Source organism: Mya arenaria, chromosome 9 (genome assembly GCF_026914265.1).
Source record: "Mya arenaria isolate MELC-2E11 chromosome 9, ASM2691426v1".
NCBI lineage: Eukaryota > Metazoa > Mollusca > Bivalvia > Myida > Myidae > Mya > Mya arenaria.
Window position 1 is genome coordinate 14,556,171 of NC_069130.1, and position 15,571 is coordinate 14,571,741.

The 15,571-nt window shown below is 38.1% G+C and overlaps 2 protein-coding genes across 2 annotated transcripts; both read left to right on the forward strand.

Annotated features, from left to right (window-relative positions):
• Positions 1-1,931: 1,931 nt before the first annotated feature.
• On the forward strand, positions 1,932-4,183 carry LOC128203421 (uncharacterized). Its single transcript, XM_052904831.1, has 2 exons — positions 1,932-1,956; positions 2,288-4,183. Exon 2 carries the CDS (start codon positions 2,582-2,584, stop codon positions 3,506-3,508), a length of 927 nt encoding a protein of 308 aa, XP_052760791.1. The 5' UTR covers positions 1,932-1,956; positions 2,288-2,581; the 3' UTR covers positions 3,509-4,183.
• A 6,657-nt stretch (positions 4,184-10,840) lies between these two features.
• Positions 10,841-14,882, forward strand: LOC128245779 (heat shock 70 kDa protein 12B-like). Its single transcript, XM_052964009.1, has 5 exons — positions 10,841-10,858; positions 12,104-12,414; positions 12,791-13,009; positions 13,421-13,556; positions 13,719-14,882. Exons 2-5 carry the CDS (start codon positions 12,115-12,117, stop codon positions 14,771-14,773), a joined length of 1,710 nt encoding a protein of 569 aa, XP_052819969.1. The 5' UTR covers positions 10,841-10,858; positions 12,104-12,114; the 3' UTR covers positions 14,774-14,882.
• Positions 14,883-15,571: the final 689 nt, after the last annotated feature.

Here is a 15,571-nt window from a genome sequence, read left to right on the forward strand (position 1 = left end):
CTTTTGCAAGCCGTGGGTTGAACAGAGCGGAGCGCAACTATTGTGTAACAGAGCGGGAGTTGTTGGCAGTCATCTTTTTCGTTCAGTATTTTCGCCAATACCTGTTAGGCCGGAAGTTCCGGGTTCGAACAGACCACCAGGCCCTCGTTTGGCTATTCAGGCTGAAGGAGCCTAATGGTAAGGTGGCTAGGTGGCTTGAAATATTGGCGTCATATCAATTCGAGATTGAATACAGGCCTGGTCGTCTTCAAGGTCATTGTGACGCGTTGTCGAGATGTCCGGTTCCCAGCGATTGCACGTGCGACGCGGTTGACACAGACGAGCCACTTAAATGCGGTCCATGCTCAAAGTGCAAACGACGGACGGAGATTATGCGCTTAGAGCCACCATTTCCAGTCAGAGGTGAAGAGATCATTGCCCAGAAATCATTCGTTTCCGGAAGGGCCCAAACTATCGAACCCCCGGATGTTGGTGACCAAGACGCTATATCGGTGGTCAGAACGGTCGATGCGGAAAAGCCGTCAACATCATCCACCGAACCATCAAAACCCAGAGCTGTTTGCAATTGGTTAGATGGTTATCAAGCTGCAGATATCGCCAACATTCAATCCCGTGACAGTGATCTTGAGCTGGTTTACACTGGGATGCTAGAGGCGCGCCGACCAAACAGAGAAGAGATGGCGTCCAAGAGCCCGGCGGCAAGGCACTATGATATCATCTGGGAAAATCTGTCCTTAGTTGATGGTGTTCTTTACCGTAGACAGTCTCTAGAAAAGAAACCGCAGATGGTTGTGCCAAATGAACTAAAAGATGAAGTTATTGGCCTTGTCCACGATGGATTGACCGGCGGTCATATGGGGGTTAAGGCCACTAAGGCAAGACTCTTGGAAAGCTTTTATTGGTATATGATGAAGGAAGACGTTAAGCTTTACGTAAGTTCTTGTGACGTTTGTGAGGCGGACAAGCTTCCCCAGAAGAAGCCACGTGCACCAATGGGTCATGTTAGGGCCGGAGCTCCATGGGACATCCTCGCATTGGATTTTATGGGGCCACTTCCGGTTACGCCACGTGCTTGTCGCAGCTGATCATTTCACCAAGTATGTTGAGGTGTGGCCGGTCCCAAGCCAAACTGCAGAAGTGTGTGCAGACAGGATAATTAATGACATAGTGGCAAGATGGGGCACTCCTATAAGTATCCACACTGACCAGTGCTCCGCTTTTGAAAGTAACCTTTTCAAACAGCTGTGCGAGCAACTCGGTGTTAAAAAAAACGAGAACCAGTCCACGGCGTCCGCAGTGTAACGGCCAGGTGGAACGATTTAATCGAACACTTGTTAAGATGTTAAAGTCATATCTGAAAGATTCCCAAGAAGATTGGGACCTCCATCTTGGTATTCTGGCGGGAGCATACAGGTCAACACCTAACAGGGCGACAACGCTGACACCTAATATGCTTGCCCTTGGACGCAATATTAGATTGCCGGCGGACCTGGTATTTCCATTGCACCATGTGAAGACAAGCAACACCGCCCTTGATTCTCCAGCAACATCGTATGTGAGAGAGCTGAAAGACAAAATGCTTCTTGCACATAGCGTAGCACGCGACCATATTGGGCGGGGTGCCAAGCGTAGCAAAGAGATGTATGATACTCGGGCATTCTTCACCGAATACAATGAAGGCGATTTAGTCTGGTGCTTACATGAGGCCCGTCATGTTGGAATTAACCCTTAGCTAGAAAAGGCATACAGCGGTCCCTTTGTCATCACAAGCAAGCAGTCAAGGGTTAATTTTGTTGTACAAGTAGATAAAAAAGGGAAAACTAAAGTGTTTCATCATGACAAATTGAAGATGTACCAGGGGAGGTCTCCCTCTAAGTGGGTGACGGATGTCAAAATTCAACTTCAACAACAGTGTTAATTGGTGTATTATATGCAAACATAATACATGAGCTGAAAGTGTGTTTAACAGTTATACATATAAAAGAAGTTAAATATTGTTGTGAAAACTGTAAATGTACATACTAGATGCACATAAAGAGTAATAATGAGAACAAATAAATAGTAAAAAAAACAAAAAAAACAATGGTCTAACGGGCGTCCAGCCGGCGGATTTTGTAAAACGTTATAAAAAAACCCATTTCTGTTGTGAAACGCAAAAACAAAACATATGCAATTAACAAAATAACGCGTACGACTTTTGCGAATATACTTAGTAAGGTAAAGGCAATCAAGCGAGTCCTCCAGAGAATGTATATAAAGAGTTATAAAAACATTGTTGATTTTACAGATCCAGACAGATACGTCAGCTGTGAGCAGAGTACAGTACCGGTGCAGAAGGTGTGACAAGGTTGGGCGTCGTTATCAGGTCGTGGCTCACATTCTCAAAGCCCATGTCCCTATCGAGAGAGTGCCTTTCTTTTGTACCAGGTGTTTCTTTCGATGCCAGGACAGAGACACCTTGTGGAACCATACGGAACGCTACAGGGGACACATCAATGAGGTCAAGAAGAACGGACCAACGGGTGAACTGAAGGACATCCTAAGGGCATCGACAAATCCTTGGTATGTAACGGACAAGGACATGGTAATGATTGATTGCGAGGTGCCTTCACCACAGGTCGTAGGTTTTGACGAGGACCCGTTTCAGAACAACGACGGACAAGACCACACGTTAACTGCACCAAGCCCCAAGGGACCACCACCACCGAAAGTGTCGTCACTATCATCATTCAGGCCTGCACTTCAGCCATTTGGGAATGTGCCTGACTTTCGAGCAGTCCCATTGAAGGATAATTTGGCTAGTAAGATACCAGCACAGAAGATACCTAAAGTCCAGATACATTCAGGGCAAAATTCTGTCCCTGCTTTCAGCAGTGTTGTCCAACAACCATATGATGTCGCAGGGCATGGTCTGACTTACACTGATCTTGAGTCTGTCTCGATGTTTGATATTGGTCCCAACGTTAGACAGGAAGCCCAAAGTGATCAGCGAAATCAAATGCCGTCAACAGAGGTTGGTCACTTCATGGAAAATTCGTTTCCGGCCTTCCAAACTGCTGGAGACATTCCTAGAAATCCAATCTTTGAGCAGAGAGAAACACGTACTCCCTCATACGAAAGGAAGCGCAAGGCAGTTGACATTGCACCTACCCCTTGCCTAGACGAAACGCTCACGGAACTGGATCTTGTAATGCCAGTTTTGCAAGAATTGACTGACCCCTTATTTCTTGGGAAAACGCCTAAATGTGGAGAGGACCAAGCAGACAACATCAAAACACCAATACAATTACAAGAGTCTATGGCTTCGATGGAAAAAAACATTGTTGCAGCCATAGAGGTACAGACCGCAGTGTTCCTCTCCGGGTTTCAGAGGGTTTGTAAATCATTGGATGAAACAAACAAAGAGCTTTGCAGAATTGAACGCAAAGTCAATCATCTGGATCAGCAGATAACTGATAGTGATAAGGAGAACACTAAGCATGTTAAGCAGATTAACAGGAAAAAATGAAGGCTGCAGGAGCATCCCTTTTTATTAGTGGGAGGCAATGTTGTGCCCGGATTTTGGGACACAAAAGACATTAATTTAAAGTTAAACTTGTTCTTGTTATTAACATAAATACATTATAAATGTAGCCGATACTATTTAAAGTAATCTTATTTAACACTTACCCGATTTTATTCAGAACATGATGATATTCGGAGGGGTAAAAGTATCATGAACTGACTCTGTATTTACATTTGCCAAAAGTGCATTTCAGATAAACTTTACCCCACCCGGTAATTGTAAGCATTTAGTGAACGTTTTCAACAGATGCATGCTTTTAAATTTAAATCGTTCAACAATAGCTTTCCTCGATATGTTGGTTTTAAGATGCATTTGTTTTCCTCACCGCTGGTGCGACGTTATATCCATATTTCTTGCATTATTTATCGTAAAGTTTCTGTACTCGCACAATGTCAGCCATTTTGTTTTTCTGCGCAACTTCCGCTCGTTTAAGGTCAAGTGCAGTCATGTATAAGGTGACTCATCTTTTTGATTTGTTTATGTTTACATTCCAAAACTTAAGGCTATGTCCGGAGCCTTTCTTTGTATCAGTTACATATTTTTCCAAGATGGCTGCCTTTGATTCACTTAAACGTTCTATTTTGTGGCAGTCACATGACTGCCATTCAAATCGTTGTCACTGCCATAATTTTTCTTGGCACTGCCAACGTTTTGGGTGGCATTTCCGTCATTCTTATTGGTAGTAGCGTTATGCTAACTGTGCGAGTATAAAAGCGCCACGATTTTCGTTGGCAGGCAGTCTGAGTCAAGCATTTGTTCAGTGCAGAACCACGTTACGTTTGCTAAAGTAATAAATCTGAGTTTCAACTGAAATAATTACAATAGTTACATTAAAGAACTACTTGATAAAATAATCACTCAGCAAACGTATAACTTATGTGACTTTGTATGAATTGATCATTTATAAGTAGTTTTACTAACGTTCATTGACAAAGTCCTACTAGTGCAGTATACATATTGAAGATATAACGCACAGACAACTTTTATAAGCAAGTAGGGTGACTTTTGTGAGTTATCTCGCTTAGATTGCATTACCAAAACAATATTGAAATCGCGTTGAACTACAGAAATAACACCGCTAGATTAATGAATAATATAACAAATAAATTATATTATATTACGGGTTTTTCGGAATGTGCGCACCAGCGAAACCTAGTGACTTTTAATGAATATTATGATATAAATACATAATATTTCTGTATAAATATTTGTATCCAGTTCGAGTGATGTTTCACCTTTATTAATGCAATAAAACTGTTAAAACTTATAAACTGTTTTCAATACGTGGTTGACAATTGGTACGAACTACAGAGTGTCTGCGTAATATCAGAGTTGAGATGGTTACTTGAGAGCCAAGCTGAGCTTGTTCACACGGCCTACAATAAGTTGAAGCGAAGTTGTGATATAAATTTGCGTCGAGTACATTCACTAACGTGAAACTAGGACGAGCCCCCTACAATACCAATCATTATAAATAAATTATGAATCAAGATATAAAAGGGATTACTAAGTTAAAAGTACCTCTATTCTTTCATACAATCTAGCATGGACATACAATAATTGTTTTGAAGCAGGATCATTGCCTCTATACTGAACGCTTGTCACAAGACTAATCAGTTACAATAAGATAAACGCATACACACTACTAGGGTCACAATCCGTTGCATTTCGGATGCCATTTAAAATATCTATTTCATCAACGTTTTAAGATTCATTGCTTTTGACCGCGCAACACGAAAGTGTTCCAATGGCCTACATTGCCCTCGAGCCATATGAAAACAATTACTAAAATTACTGTAACTTCTGGAACAAGAATTCATATACTTTTGTTATCGTTTATTGATTTATCTCCGGCCAGGGTACAAATATTCTAAAACATTGGAAGGAAAATAGCTAGGGCTGAAAGAAGAAGAAATTTGCATTACTTCTGTTTAGTGGTAAACCGGTGTTAAGCATGTAAATACCCTGTCTGAAACTTAAATTAAATCTTCATATTTAGGCATTTTATAAACTGATTTAAAACGAGTAAATGAAGTGAAATACAAGTGCTTTTTAGTATATACAAAAGCTTACTTATTATTTTCGTCCCAAAGGCAATAATCATTCAGTGTTAACAAAGGACGTAATGGTTGTATGATAATGTCGAATTATGTTAAAGTGCTGACTCAACACACGATAAAAGGTTTTAATTAAAGTATTTTCCCCTTTAAATGACAATTCTAGTAGATGAAATTTTTTACGGAAAATCGATATCGTAGTGATAAAATGTCTTATAGGACAAGTAAGTGTTAAACAAATGCCACGTCGTCAGTTAAAGAGTCCTTTTGAGTAAAAAGCGACCCTTTATTTATTCATGTTTATTTGTTCCCTTTAAGCAGGCAATTAATTTGTTTGAAATATTTTGTGTAAACAAATTCTGATGTAAGTAATCATTGTTTTCAAGAATGTTTTTTTTAATCGTATCACCAGGTTAAATTCAGTTTTAAAGTAAACACTACGTTAAATACCTCAAGGGGGCTAACTTTTGCAGACGCGGTAACATTTATAACAAAAGATTGAAGTCCCTTGGGAACACTCGAAGTGTGAAATGTAAAAGCACGCCTTACAGTTCCAAGTTCAGTAAAGAAAAATATTTACAGTGCATATTGATACATATTTTCTTAGGGTGCTTTGATAACAATTCCCCCAACATCCATAGCAATATATTCTATGATTGGTGATAAAATCATTTTCTCATATAATCAAAGCATTTGTGCCTTTGAAGTGACACTCTTATTCGAAATCAACACATACGCATGTATAATAAACATATATCTTGACTGATAAACCTTTAACTACTTACTAAATATTGCATTTATGGAAAACATTAATTACTGATAACAATATTGTCACCGTGTATTTAATAGCTGAAAGCGCAAAAATATTAAATGATTGGTGAATGCTCAAAGATTTACTGTGATCTACTATAGTCTCATAAGATATAAATACCATGTTTTGTGCCCTTTTCTTTCACATTAAATTCGGTATCCTTCATAAGAACCATTGTTGTCGACATCTTTTTCGTTCTTTTTGGAATATTAAAACACTATAATTTATTTATTTATTATCATTTATTATGTGTATTTTTAAACAATGGTGCCGCTTGAAACTAACACTATGAATGCAGCAAATAAGTCGGGACAAAATCCCTGGTTGTTGTGGAAACATGGGTAAGAAATTGTCATCGACTGTCAATTCGTCAATTACAATTCTATGTAAGAAATAAATTAAAGCAATTTGAAAAAAAAACAATATTAATATTAAATATAAATGACTATTCATTTTGTAAAAATACTGTCCAAAGCCCCGTATTTGTTTAATACGGCTCAAAGATATGATTTGTGAAAATAATATGAATTTTACGGGAAAAGGAAGTAAATTCCTCGCTGCATTATTCTTTTAAGATCGATATCCGATCACCTGGTTTGTTATCGTCCTGGGTCATATTGTCGCCGGAGATTTTCTTTTGTCTAAAGGATCTTTGCAGGTGCGTTTGACATTTTTATTCGAAATTATTATGTTTTGAATGTTAATGTTAATTAAAAAATATAGCTATAAATCAACTATAACTACCGATGGTTTAAATTGCAAGTTATGGTTAATTTAAAGATTATTGGGTACGATAAACAAGTTGAAAAGTTCGCTCAGTTGGTAAAACCCCTGTCACACGGGGGCCGCGTTTCAATGGCGTCGAAGAAAAATCCAGAACGCTCATCAGCGCGCAGTGGAATCGCAAGCATCGCCGCGGCAACGCAATGGTGTCGCCGGTGAACGCGGCGGCATCTTATAAGACGACGAGCTACGGCGCGCACTTAAAGCATGCGCAAAACAAACGCTGTCGCTCGACGTTCTGATTAGGTCGCAGACGGATCGCCGAGAGGTCGCCGTAGCAGCGCAGCTCGGTCTCCTACAACGCTACAGGATCGCCGCTGGCGCGCACAGAGGTCACAATGGTTATCGATGGCGCTTGCACGGCGATCGTATGGCGTACTTATGACGACACTGCGTCTCTACTGCGCGTCTATGGTGCGTCTACAGCTATATTTTTCACAACTATTGAACGGAGGCGCCATGGCGACCATTGCGTTCCCAATGCGCTTCTACCGCGTCAATCGGCGTTTGCATGACAGTGAACCAACCAAACGAAAAAGTTTTAAACATTCATAACACCTTGAGTGATGTGCAACAGCAGGTGGGGCTACTGATTGCCTATACGCAGGTCCAGCGGATCCAGGATGGTACAGACGCTGTGGATCTCATCCTGAGACGACGACTTGCTTTTGTTTGCGGTAGGCATTTATCTTTCACCGCCTTCTTCTCCTTTCCACCTCGGGCATGGTCTAAACTGTTCAAAAGCAAATGGAAGAATTGGGAACTGATTGAGATGTCGCTGTTATAGGTAGTGCAAAACAACACGACGTCAGCGCAGTGTGAGCACCGTGAAAGCGCAGTGAACATGCAGTGCGCATAAGAGAACAACTCGATGCGCGCAGTGTAAGCGCCGTGCGAGCGCCATGAGAGCGCAGACTATCGTTCTATAGAACTCCGTAGGAACGCCATGGAACTTCATAGAAACGCCAATGTCGTCTCGCGACCACCGTGACATCGCCATATTCATTCAAAATATCCCACGACGCTCTGGGAAATTTAACAACGCCATGCAATCGCAGTGGAATCGGGTCTTGGTGTGACAGGGGCTTATTACGCACTTTCCTAATGATTTCAGGTGCAGTTGGTTACTGTTCGCAAAGATGTACTGTTGGAATATGACATAAAATTATATTCTTATGAACTGTTACGCGAATGGGTCCATTTTTTTGTGAAAATATACATAAACAAGAAGGTTTCCAAGAGGATATCTAGAATCTCATGACCTTTTTCTCGTTAGTAGGTATGTCAAAACAATTGAGATCTAAACGTTTAGATTATTCCTTCTACAATGATAAAACTACATCTTGGACGCAATAAAGTAGTTTAAAGATATCGTTTAAGTATAAACAATTGATGTTTGTGAGCTATGATCAATATGTGAGGTGTATATTATCAAACTTAAAGATGCACTCTTACTCCCAAACAAGATTCATCACAATTAATAAAATTGTTTTAATATTCAAAAAAAGATGAATAAATGTCGAAATCAATGGTTCTTATGAAGGATACAGAGTTTAATTTGAAAGAAATCAGCATAAAACACGGTATTTCTACCTTATGAGACTATATAAGACCACAGTAAATCTTTTAGCATTCACCAATCATTTAATATTTTTGCGTTTTCTGCTATTAAATACACAGTTACAATCTTGCTATCAGTAATTAATATTTTCCATAAATGCATTATTAAGTAAGTAGTTAAAGGTTTATCAGTCAAAATTTATGTTTGTTATACATGATTATGTATTGATTTTGAATAAGAGTGTCACTTTAAGGATAACAATTATCAAATTCAAAATGATTTCCCCACATTTAAAATATAGCATCTTCTTTAAATCTGACCTAGTAATTGATAACCTAAAATATTGATATCTGTGATGTTCTAATTCCTATTCCTACATGATTTATATCGAGAAAACAAGAATATAAGTATCTTCCATGGCCGAGAGTGTAAGATAGGTTCATCCCAACCCGAGCGCAGGGTGTTTTGCTGAAACGAGGTTTCTTTTTTGTACGCAAGGTGCTTAAGTCTGACTATGAAAGGCATTCAGTTTTGCGTCTTCGATTTTCGTGACATTGAGTAGTAAACACCAAAAAGTGACTTATCTGCTGTTTAAAAGAAATGTGTAAGATATGGAACAAAATGATAACTAGAATAAGAGCACCGCGGAGTGAACGTGAATAGACGAGTGTTATTTTAGCATTTAACATCGTTTTTTTCAATGTCACTTACCAAAATTTGAGGGGGGTTTAAGAGATTAATGTTATATGCTATGATATAACATGAGGTCTGCACACTTATCTAGTAAAATCAATTTAAAAGGCTCAATAACAGATCACACGATTTTCTTATCTGCTTACCTCTTGGTAACAGTGGAATGGTTTTATCTGAAAGATAACTTTATTGCGGTTATATACGCTTTGTTTTACTTTGTAAACGGTGTAAAAGTTTCCCGACATATCCTCTCAATTTTAATAAATTTTATGAGATGGGCACAAATCGGTTTCCATCAGAGTTGCAATTTCACCTTTCACTTAACAAGTACTTATTTGTCAAGAGTATTCGCGCATTTGCCATAGCTTGAGGCTTATCGCGTATGATTCGCCGTATGAGTGTTTGCCGATTTTACGGCTTTGGCTCTAAATCATTTGGCTTTGGCTCTAAATCAATCTAGCGATTTATCTCCTTCATAAGGCGTGAGACCACAGTTATTTTTACTTTATTTTTATTTTTAGACACTAACCTGGATTTTGACTGTATACACATCCCAATTGAAAAACAAGGACATGGCATCTCTAGAACAGTTCAAGACACAAAATATAATCACAAGAAAACACCATGTTGACTATTGACCCGACTGTCAAAATTGAGTTCAAATACATAACCCTTCCGCCAAGGAGTCAATCGGCTACAAACAACTAATTTTCAGACTTCCACAAGCTATGATTTTTCCAATATTTACACTGAAAACTATCAATTTCTGCAATAGAGTGTCAAATTCAGTCAAGTTCTCTGCAAAAAGAACATTTTTTGCTTCTTTTTCATTCAATTTTAATAAAATATTGATACTTGAACACAAGCACTCTTTTTTCTGTATTCACATCCGGAGCAGATAACTATGGTCTTGAGCCATAAAGTCCAAAAATGAATTGAATACTCAAACACGAAATAAGTGGAAAATTATGATTAACTTGTCTGCGGAATGTCTGCGACATATCTTTCAATCGAGCGTCATCATAGATTAGGTCATATCTTAATTACAAAATAGTATAACATTTGATAGCCTCGCCGCTTTACACCTTCTGTCCACGTGAACTAACTAGAAATTACATGTTTTTCTCGAAATACGAGATACTAGATATGAACATTGATTTAAAGTGGTGTTTTACTATTTAAAGCGTATGCAATATAATGTTATTGAATTCGTATGAAATATCTGCACAAGTTCTTGCACGTAAAGATTACTATATGCCAGAACTGATATATTTATGTTTCATATAAATTCAATTTCCTTATCATATTGAGGTCTATCTTTTGCAGGTCTGCCCCTAAGTTTGATGTTCGTCCATTGAAGTTTGCACACAAACAACGAATTAAATAAGGTATGAATCAGGACCCGGGAGAGCTGGTTACGTCATAAGGGCGAATTTCAATCGTCACAATAACTGTTCACTGTAGACAATGTACTACTCGAATCACGAAGAGTTACACTTTTAACACCAATTAACCATTTTTTTTACATCAGTGTTGAGTTACTTTTTCAACATAAAATGTCTCATCTTTACGTCATTGTTAAGTTCCCTTATCACGATTCCACATCGGTGTTGAGTTACGCTTTCAACACACAAATCTCTCATTTTAACCTCACTATTGAATTTCGCTTTTTACACTAAATATCACACTTTGACATTAGTGTTGAGCTCTTGCTATTTACACTGAATATCACACTTTAACATCAATGTTGACATCTTGCTTTCTACACTACATGTCTCATTTTGACATCAGTGTTGAGTTCTTGCTTTTTACACTTAATATTACACTTTGCCATCAGTGTTGAGTTTCGCTTTTTACACTAAATATCACACTTTGACATCAGTGTTTAGTTTCGCTTTTTACACTTAATATCACAGTTTATCATCAGTGTCGAGTTTCGCGTTTTTACTTAACATCACACTTTGACATCAATGTTGCGTTTTGTTTTTTACACTAAATATCACACTTTATATCAACGTTGCGTTTTGCTTTTTACCCTAAATATAACACTTTGTCATCAGTGTTGCGTTTCGCTTTTTACACTAAATAACACACTTTTTCATCAGTGTTGTTTTTCGCTTTTTACACTGAATATCACACTTTGTCATCAGTGTTGAGTTTCGCTTTTTACACTGAATATCACACTTTGTCATCAGTGTTGGGATTTTCTTTTTACACTGAATATCACATTTTGACATCAGTGTTTCGATTTGCTTTTATCACTAAATATCACCCTTTGACAACAGTGTTGAGTTTTGCTTTTACACTGAATATCACATTTTGACATAGGTGTTGAGGTTTGCTTTTTATACTGAATATCACATTTTGACCTCAGTAATGAGTTACCATTTACACGTTTACATCAGGATTTATTCTGCATTTTGTTACATTAACAGGTTGAAATATATTTGTTTTCAAAATGTTGTACTGATTGATTCCTGTGTTCAACAATGCTGAAAATACTACAAACGTAATCTGCATACACCAATCCCCGAATTTTGCTAGTTTTCTAGTTTAGCCTAGTTTTGGGCAAGGAGCGGAAATCTTTGCCACTTGAACGCTCTAACTCTAACATACCTTTCTTGTTTTAGCAGATCTAATAATCATGCCAAGCAAGACCTTAATGGTTGCTGCTTTCGACTTTGGCACCACGTATAGCGGCTATGCGTTCTCCTTCCGAGACGACCAAACCAAGATTCAGACAAACCACAACTGGTATGCAAGCGGTGGGTCTTCCCTGCTGGTGTCATTAAAGACTTCTACCTCCGTTCTTTTAAACCCTAAAGGGGAGTTCCATTCATTTGGATTCGATGCTGAGAATAAGTACGCAAGCCTGGCTATAGACGATGAACACAAGGGCTGGAGGCTGTTTCGGAGGTTTAAGATGGTTTTGCATATCAATGAGGTATGAATTTGATGACCAGAACATGTTTTACCTAATAAACACTATCAATAATGGCACTACGATTCGTATACAAGAATATATATCTACTCTTGTTTAGAGATAGCAGGTGTTTAACGAGAATCATACGATGACACACTATAGCAAACCACATATTTTATAGATAATAAGAAATCATTATTATTCAGAGAGGGGTTATACACCTTGGAACTGTAAGTGCAAATATGGGGTTTAAACTTCATTACATGTCGTCAACCTCGTTATGATTTCAACATTTATCAATAAGTGCAAAATTAAACATTTAGGACGTATTGTGGCCATCATCAACTTGAGAACGAAAACGTATAATGTTTAAAAGTAAAATTAATGATATCTCTAGCACTTGACGAAACACATTACGGTGGAGGACTTTTGCGGTAAACAGATGGAGGCTTTTCCGTTGTTTGTCATGTCGATCAAATACCTGAGAGAACACTTACTAGAGGAGGTTACAAGGCAAACCAGAGGAATCAACGAGACTGATATACTGTACGTGTTGACCGTCCCGGCTATCTGGGATGACAATGCCAAGAGATTCATGAGAGATGCAGCAGTTGCAGTATGTAATTGATTTTAAGTCGAGTTTTCTTATGCCCTAAAACGTATACTTTTACATAGATACATGTCTTTTTTTCGAACATTTGAATAGTATGTATCCGTCTTGATCATAATAAGGTAACTAATCTAGATTTAATACTGCATTATAGAACAATATATTTACTAGCCTGGAAAACACATAAAATGAAGGCTTTGCGATCGATAACTTAGGATTTTGCATGAACTATAATTACACGGGTTTTCATTAGATACCTCACCCGGATATCAAAACGATAAACAGAAAGCTGAGGTTAGGTAGCGCGCAGTTAAACTACAACGTATTTCGCATTCTTCTCATTGAACGCTTCCCATAACATTTTGCTACAAAACCCATTTTCTTCGTTTTGAAATAATACATCTGTCTTCTGCAAAGGCTAAAATAGACCCAAAACGCCTTAAGCTGGCCTTGGAACCGGAGTGTGCCTCAATCTGGTGTGAAACGTTGGATAAGGACGTGAAAGGCGCTTTAACCACTGCTGGGTCACGGTATATGGTCGTCGATCTCGGAGGTTAGACATTTTGCATATACGGCATTTTTAATATTTATCATACTTGCGTTATTTATATGTGTTGCTGTAATAAGAAGTATATGAAACATTTTATAAATAAGAACTTAGTCTAGGTCATCGTTGTTTTATTTAAGCATAACATGTTTTAACGATTTACTCCAGGGGGAACAGCAGATATATCCGTACACGAAAGAAAATCAGATGGAACTTTGAAGGAAATCCACAAAGCCAGTGGCGGTCCTTGGGGAGGCATCTTTGTGGATAAAAACTACATGAAAATGTTGGATCAGTTGTATGGAAAAGAAGCTCTAATTGACCTGCGAAAGACGGAAATGAGTGATTATTTTGATATCACTCGTGAATTTGAACTCAAAAAACGAACATTTGGTACCGATGAACCTGAGAAATTTGTTATTCGTTTGTCTGTTTCGTTGCTTGACATTGCAAATAAACATTCCGAAAAATCTCTAGAGGAGAGAATTGCGGCCTTGGACATTCAGAAAAACGCTATAACACCGAGGGGTAAGGACAAACTGAAGATCGATGAGACACTTGTCCAATCATGGTTCAAAGGTCCAATTGATCTGCTGATCCAGCACATTAATTCGCTTTTATCAGGCCAAAAGAGGAAACGCATGCACACAGTTATACTGGTCGGCGGTTTTAGCGAAAGCCCATACGTTCAGCAGAGATTGAGAAAGGAACTACACGGCGCGAGGGTGATCATTCCTGCTGACGCGGGTCTCGCGGTGTTGAAAGGCGCCGTGATGTTTGGACACAACCCATCCATAGTCTCCTCCAGGATTATGAAGTACACTTATGGGACTGAAGTATTAAGATCATTTGATGAAAACAAACACCAAGCGGAACAAAAGATTTGGATGCAGGGAAAGTGGAAGGTTGATAATTGTTTCGATGTATTCGTGCGGGTGAACGAGGAGGTAAGAGTAGACCAACAGGTGACCAGGGAGTGTACTCCTAACAGTGAAATATCCCTCACACACATCTACAGGACGACAAAGCAGAATCCCGAGTACACAACAGACCCCGGATGTGAACTGCTAGGGACTGTTCAGCTTGAAAACAGCACAGATATTCCATTCCGAGAGCAGGTTATAGAAACTACTTTTATGTTTGGGGATACGGAACTTCGTATTAAGATGAAGAACACGACCACTGGAAAAAGAGCCTTCATGACCTTTAGGTGCTTCCAATAAAACAGTTTTGAAATAATAGCAATTACTTGAATTCGTTTCACACATAATATATAGTGGTTCTTTGTGTGTATAGTATCCTTTGTTTTCGCGTTTTTTATAAATTAAATACCCTAAATGTATTTACAAAAGCACTTAGAATTTAAATTAGAATTTTAGCGTATCTGTATTTAGTTATAAATGAAATAATGTATTCTATAATTATAAAACCTATTTGTCAAACAAAAAAAAGACGTTCAGCTGTTTAATTGGGACACTTATTTGGGATTAACTATGCTAAGAAGTTTCTGTAAATTCATTTGATGATGAAATAACATATCAGAATGGGAAATTACTTTACAAAATCTATTTCATAGGGTATTTGTTACAATATGTTTAGTATTTCATCAGCTAAACAATTATTTAACAAGCTTTTCGTCATGAATTTCCTAACGGAAAGTCTTTAACACTTTAACAGGTTTTAAAATTCTTGAGGCAAAAAGGTGGAGGTATTTACCGCACCTATCTTTTTTAAGAATGTAATAAAATGATATTTTTGGCGACTGCACCTATATTTTTATTACGAACCGGATGTTTTGTTGTATTAGCTTTTTTGAAAGCTAATATAATATCAATTATGATTTTCCTACACAGTTCTAATGCGTTTTATACAGTGAAGTAACCAATGATTGGAGTTTTATAGACAAACAACAACAAAAAATCACCAAAAAAGTCAATTTTCCATTTACTTTTGTAAAAAGTAATTGCAGAAATGATGACAAATTTGCTAAATTCGCCCAAAAAGTAAATGAACATTAAAAC

What these genes read in the sequence shown, in the direction of transcription:
- LOC128245779 (XM_052964009.1), top strand. Translation starts at nt 12,115, where the DNA reads ATGCCAAGCAAGACCTTAATGGTTGCTGCTTTCGACTTTGGCACCACG. An exon ending in TGAGAGATGCAGCAGTTGCA is followed by an intron (nt 13,010 to 13,420) that starts GTATGTAATTGA and finishes TCTTCTGCAAAG; the next exon opens with GCTAAAATAGACCCAAAACG. An exon ending in TATGGTCGTCGATCTCGGAG is followed by an intron (nt 13,557 to 13,718) that starts GTTAGACATTTT and finishes GATTTACTCCAG; the next exon opens with GGGGAACAGCAGATATATCC.
- LOC128203421 (XM_052904831.1), top strand. Translation starts at nt 2,582, where the DNA reads ATGGTAATGATTGATTGCGAGGTGCCTTCACCACAGGTCGTAGGTTTT.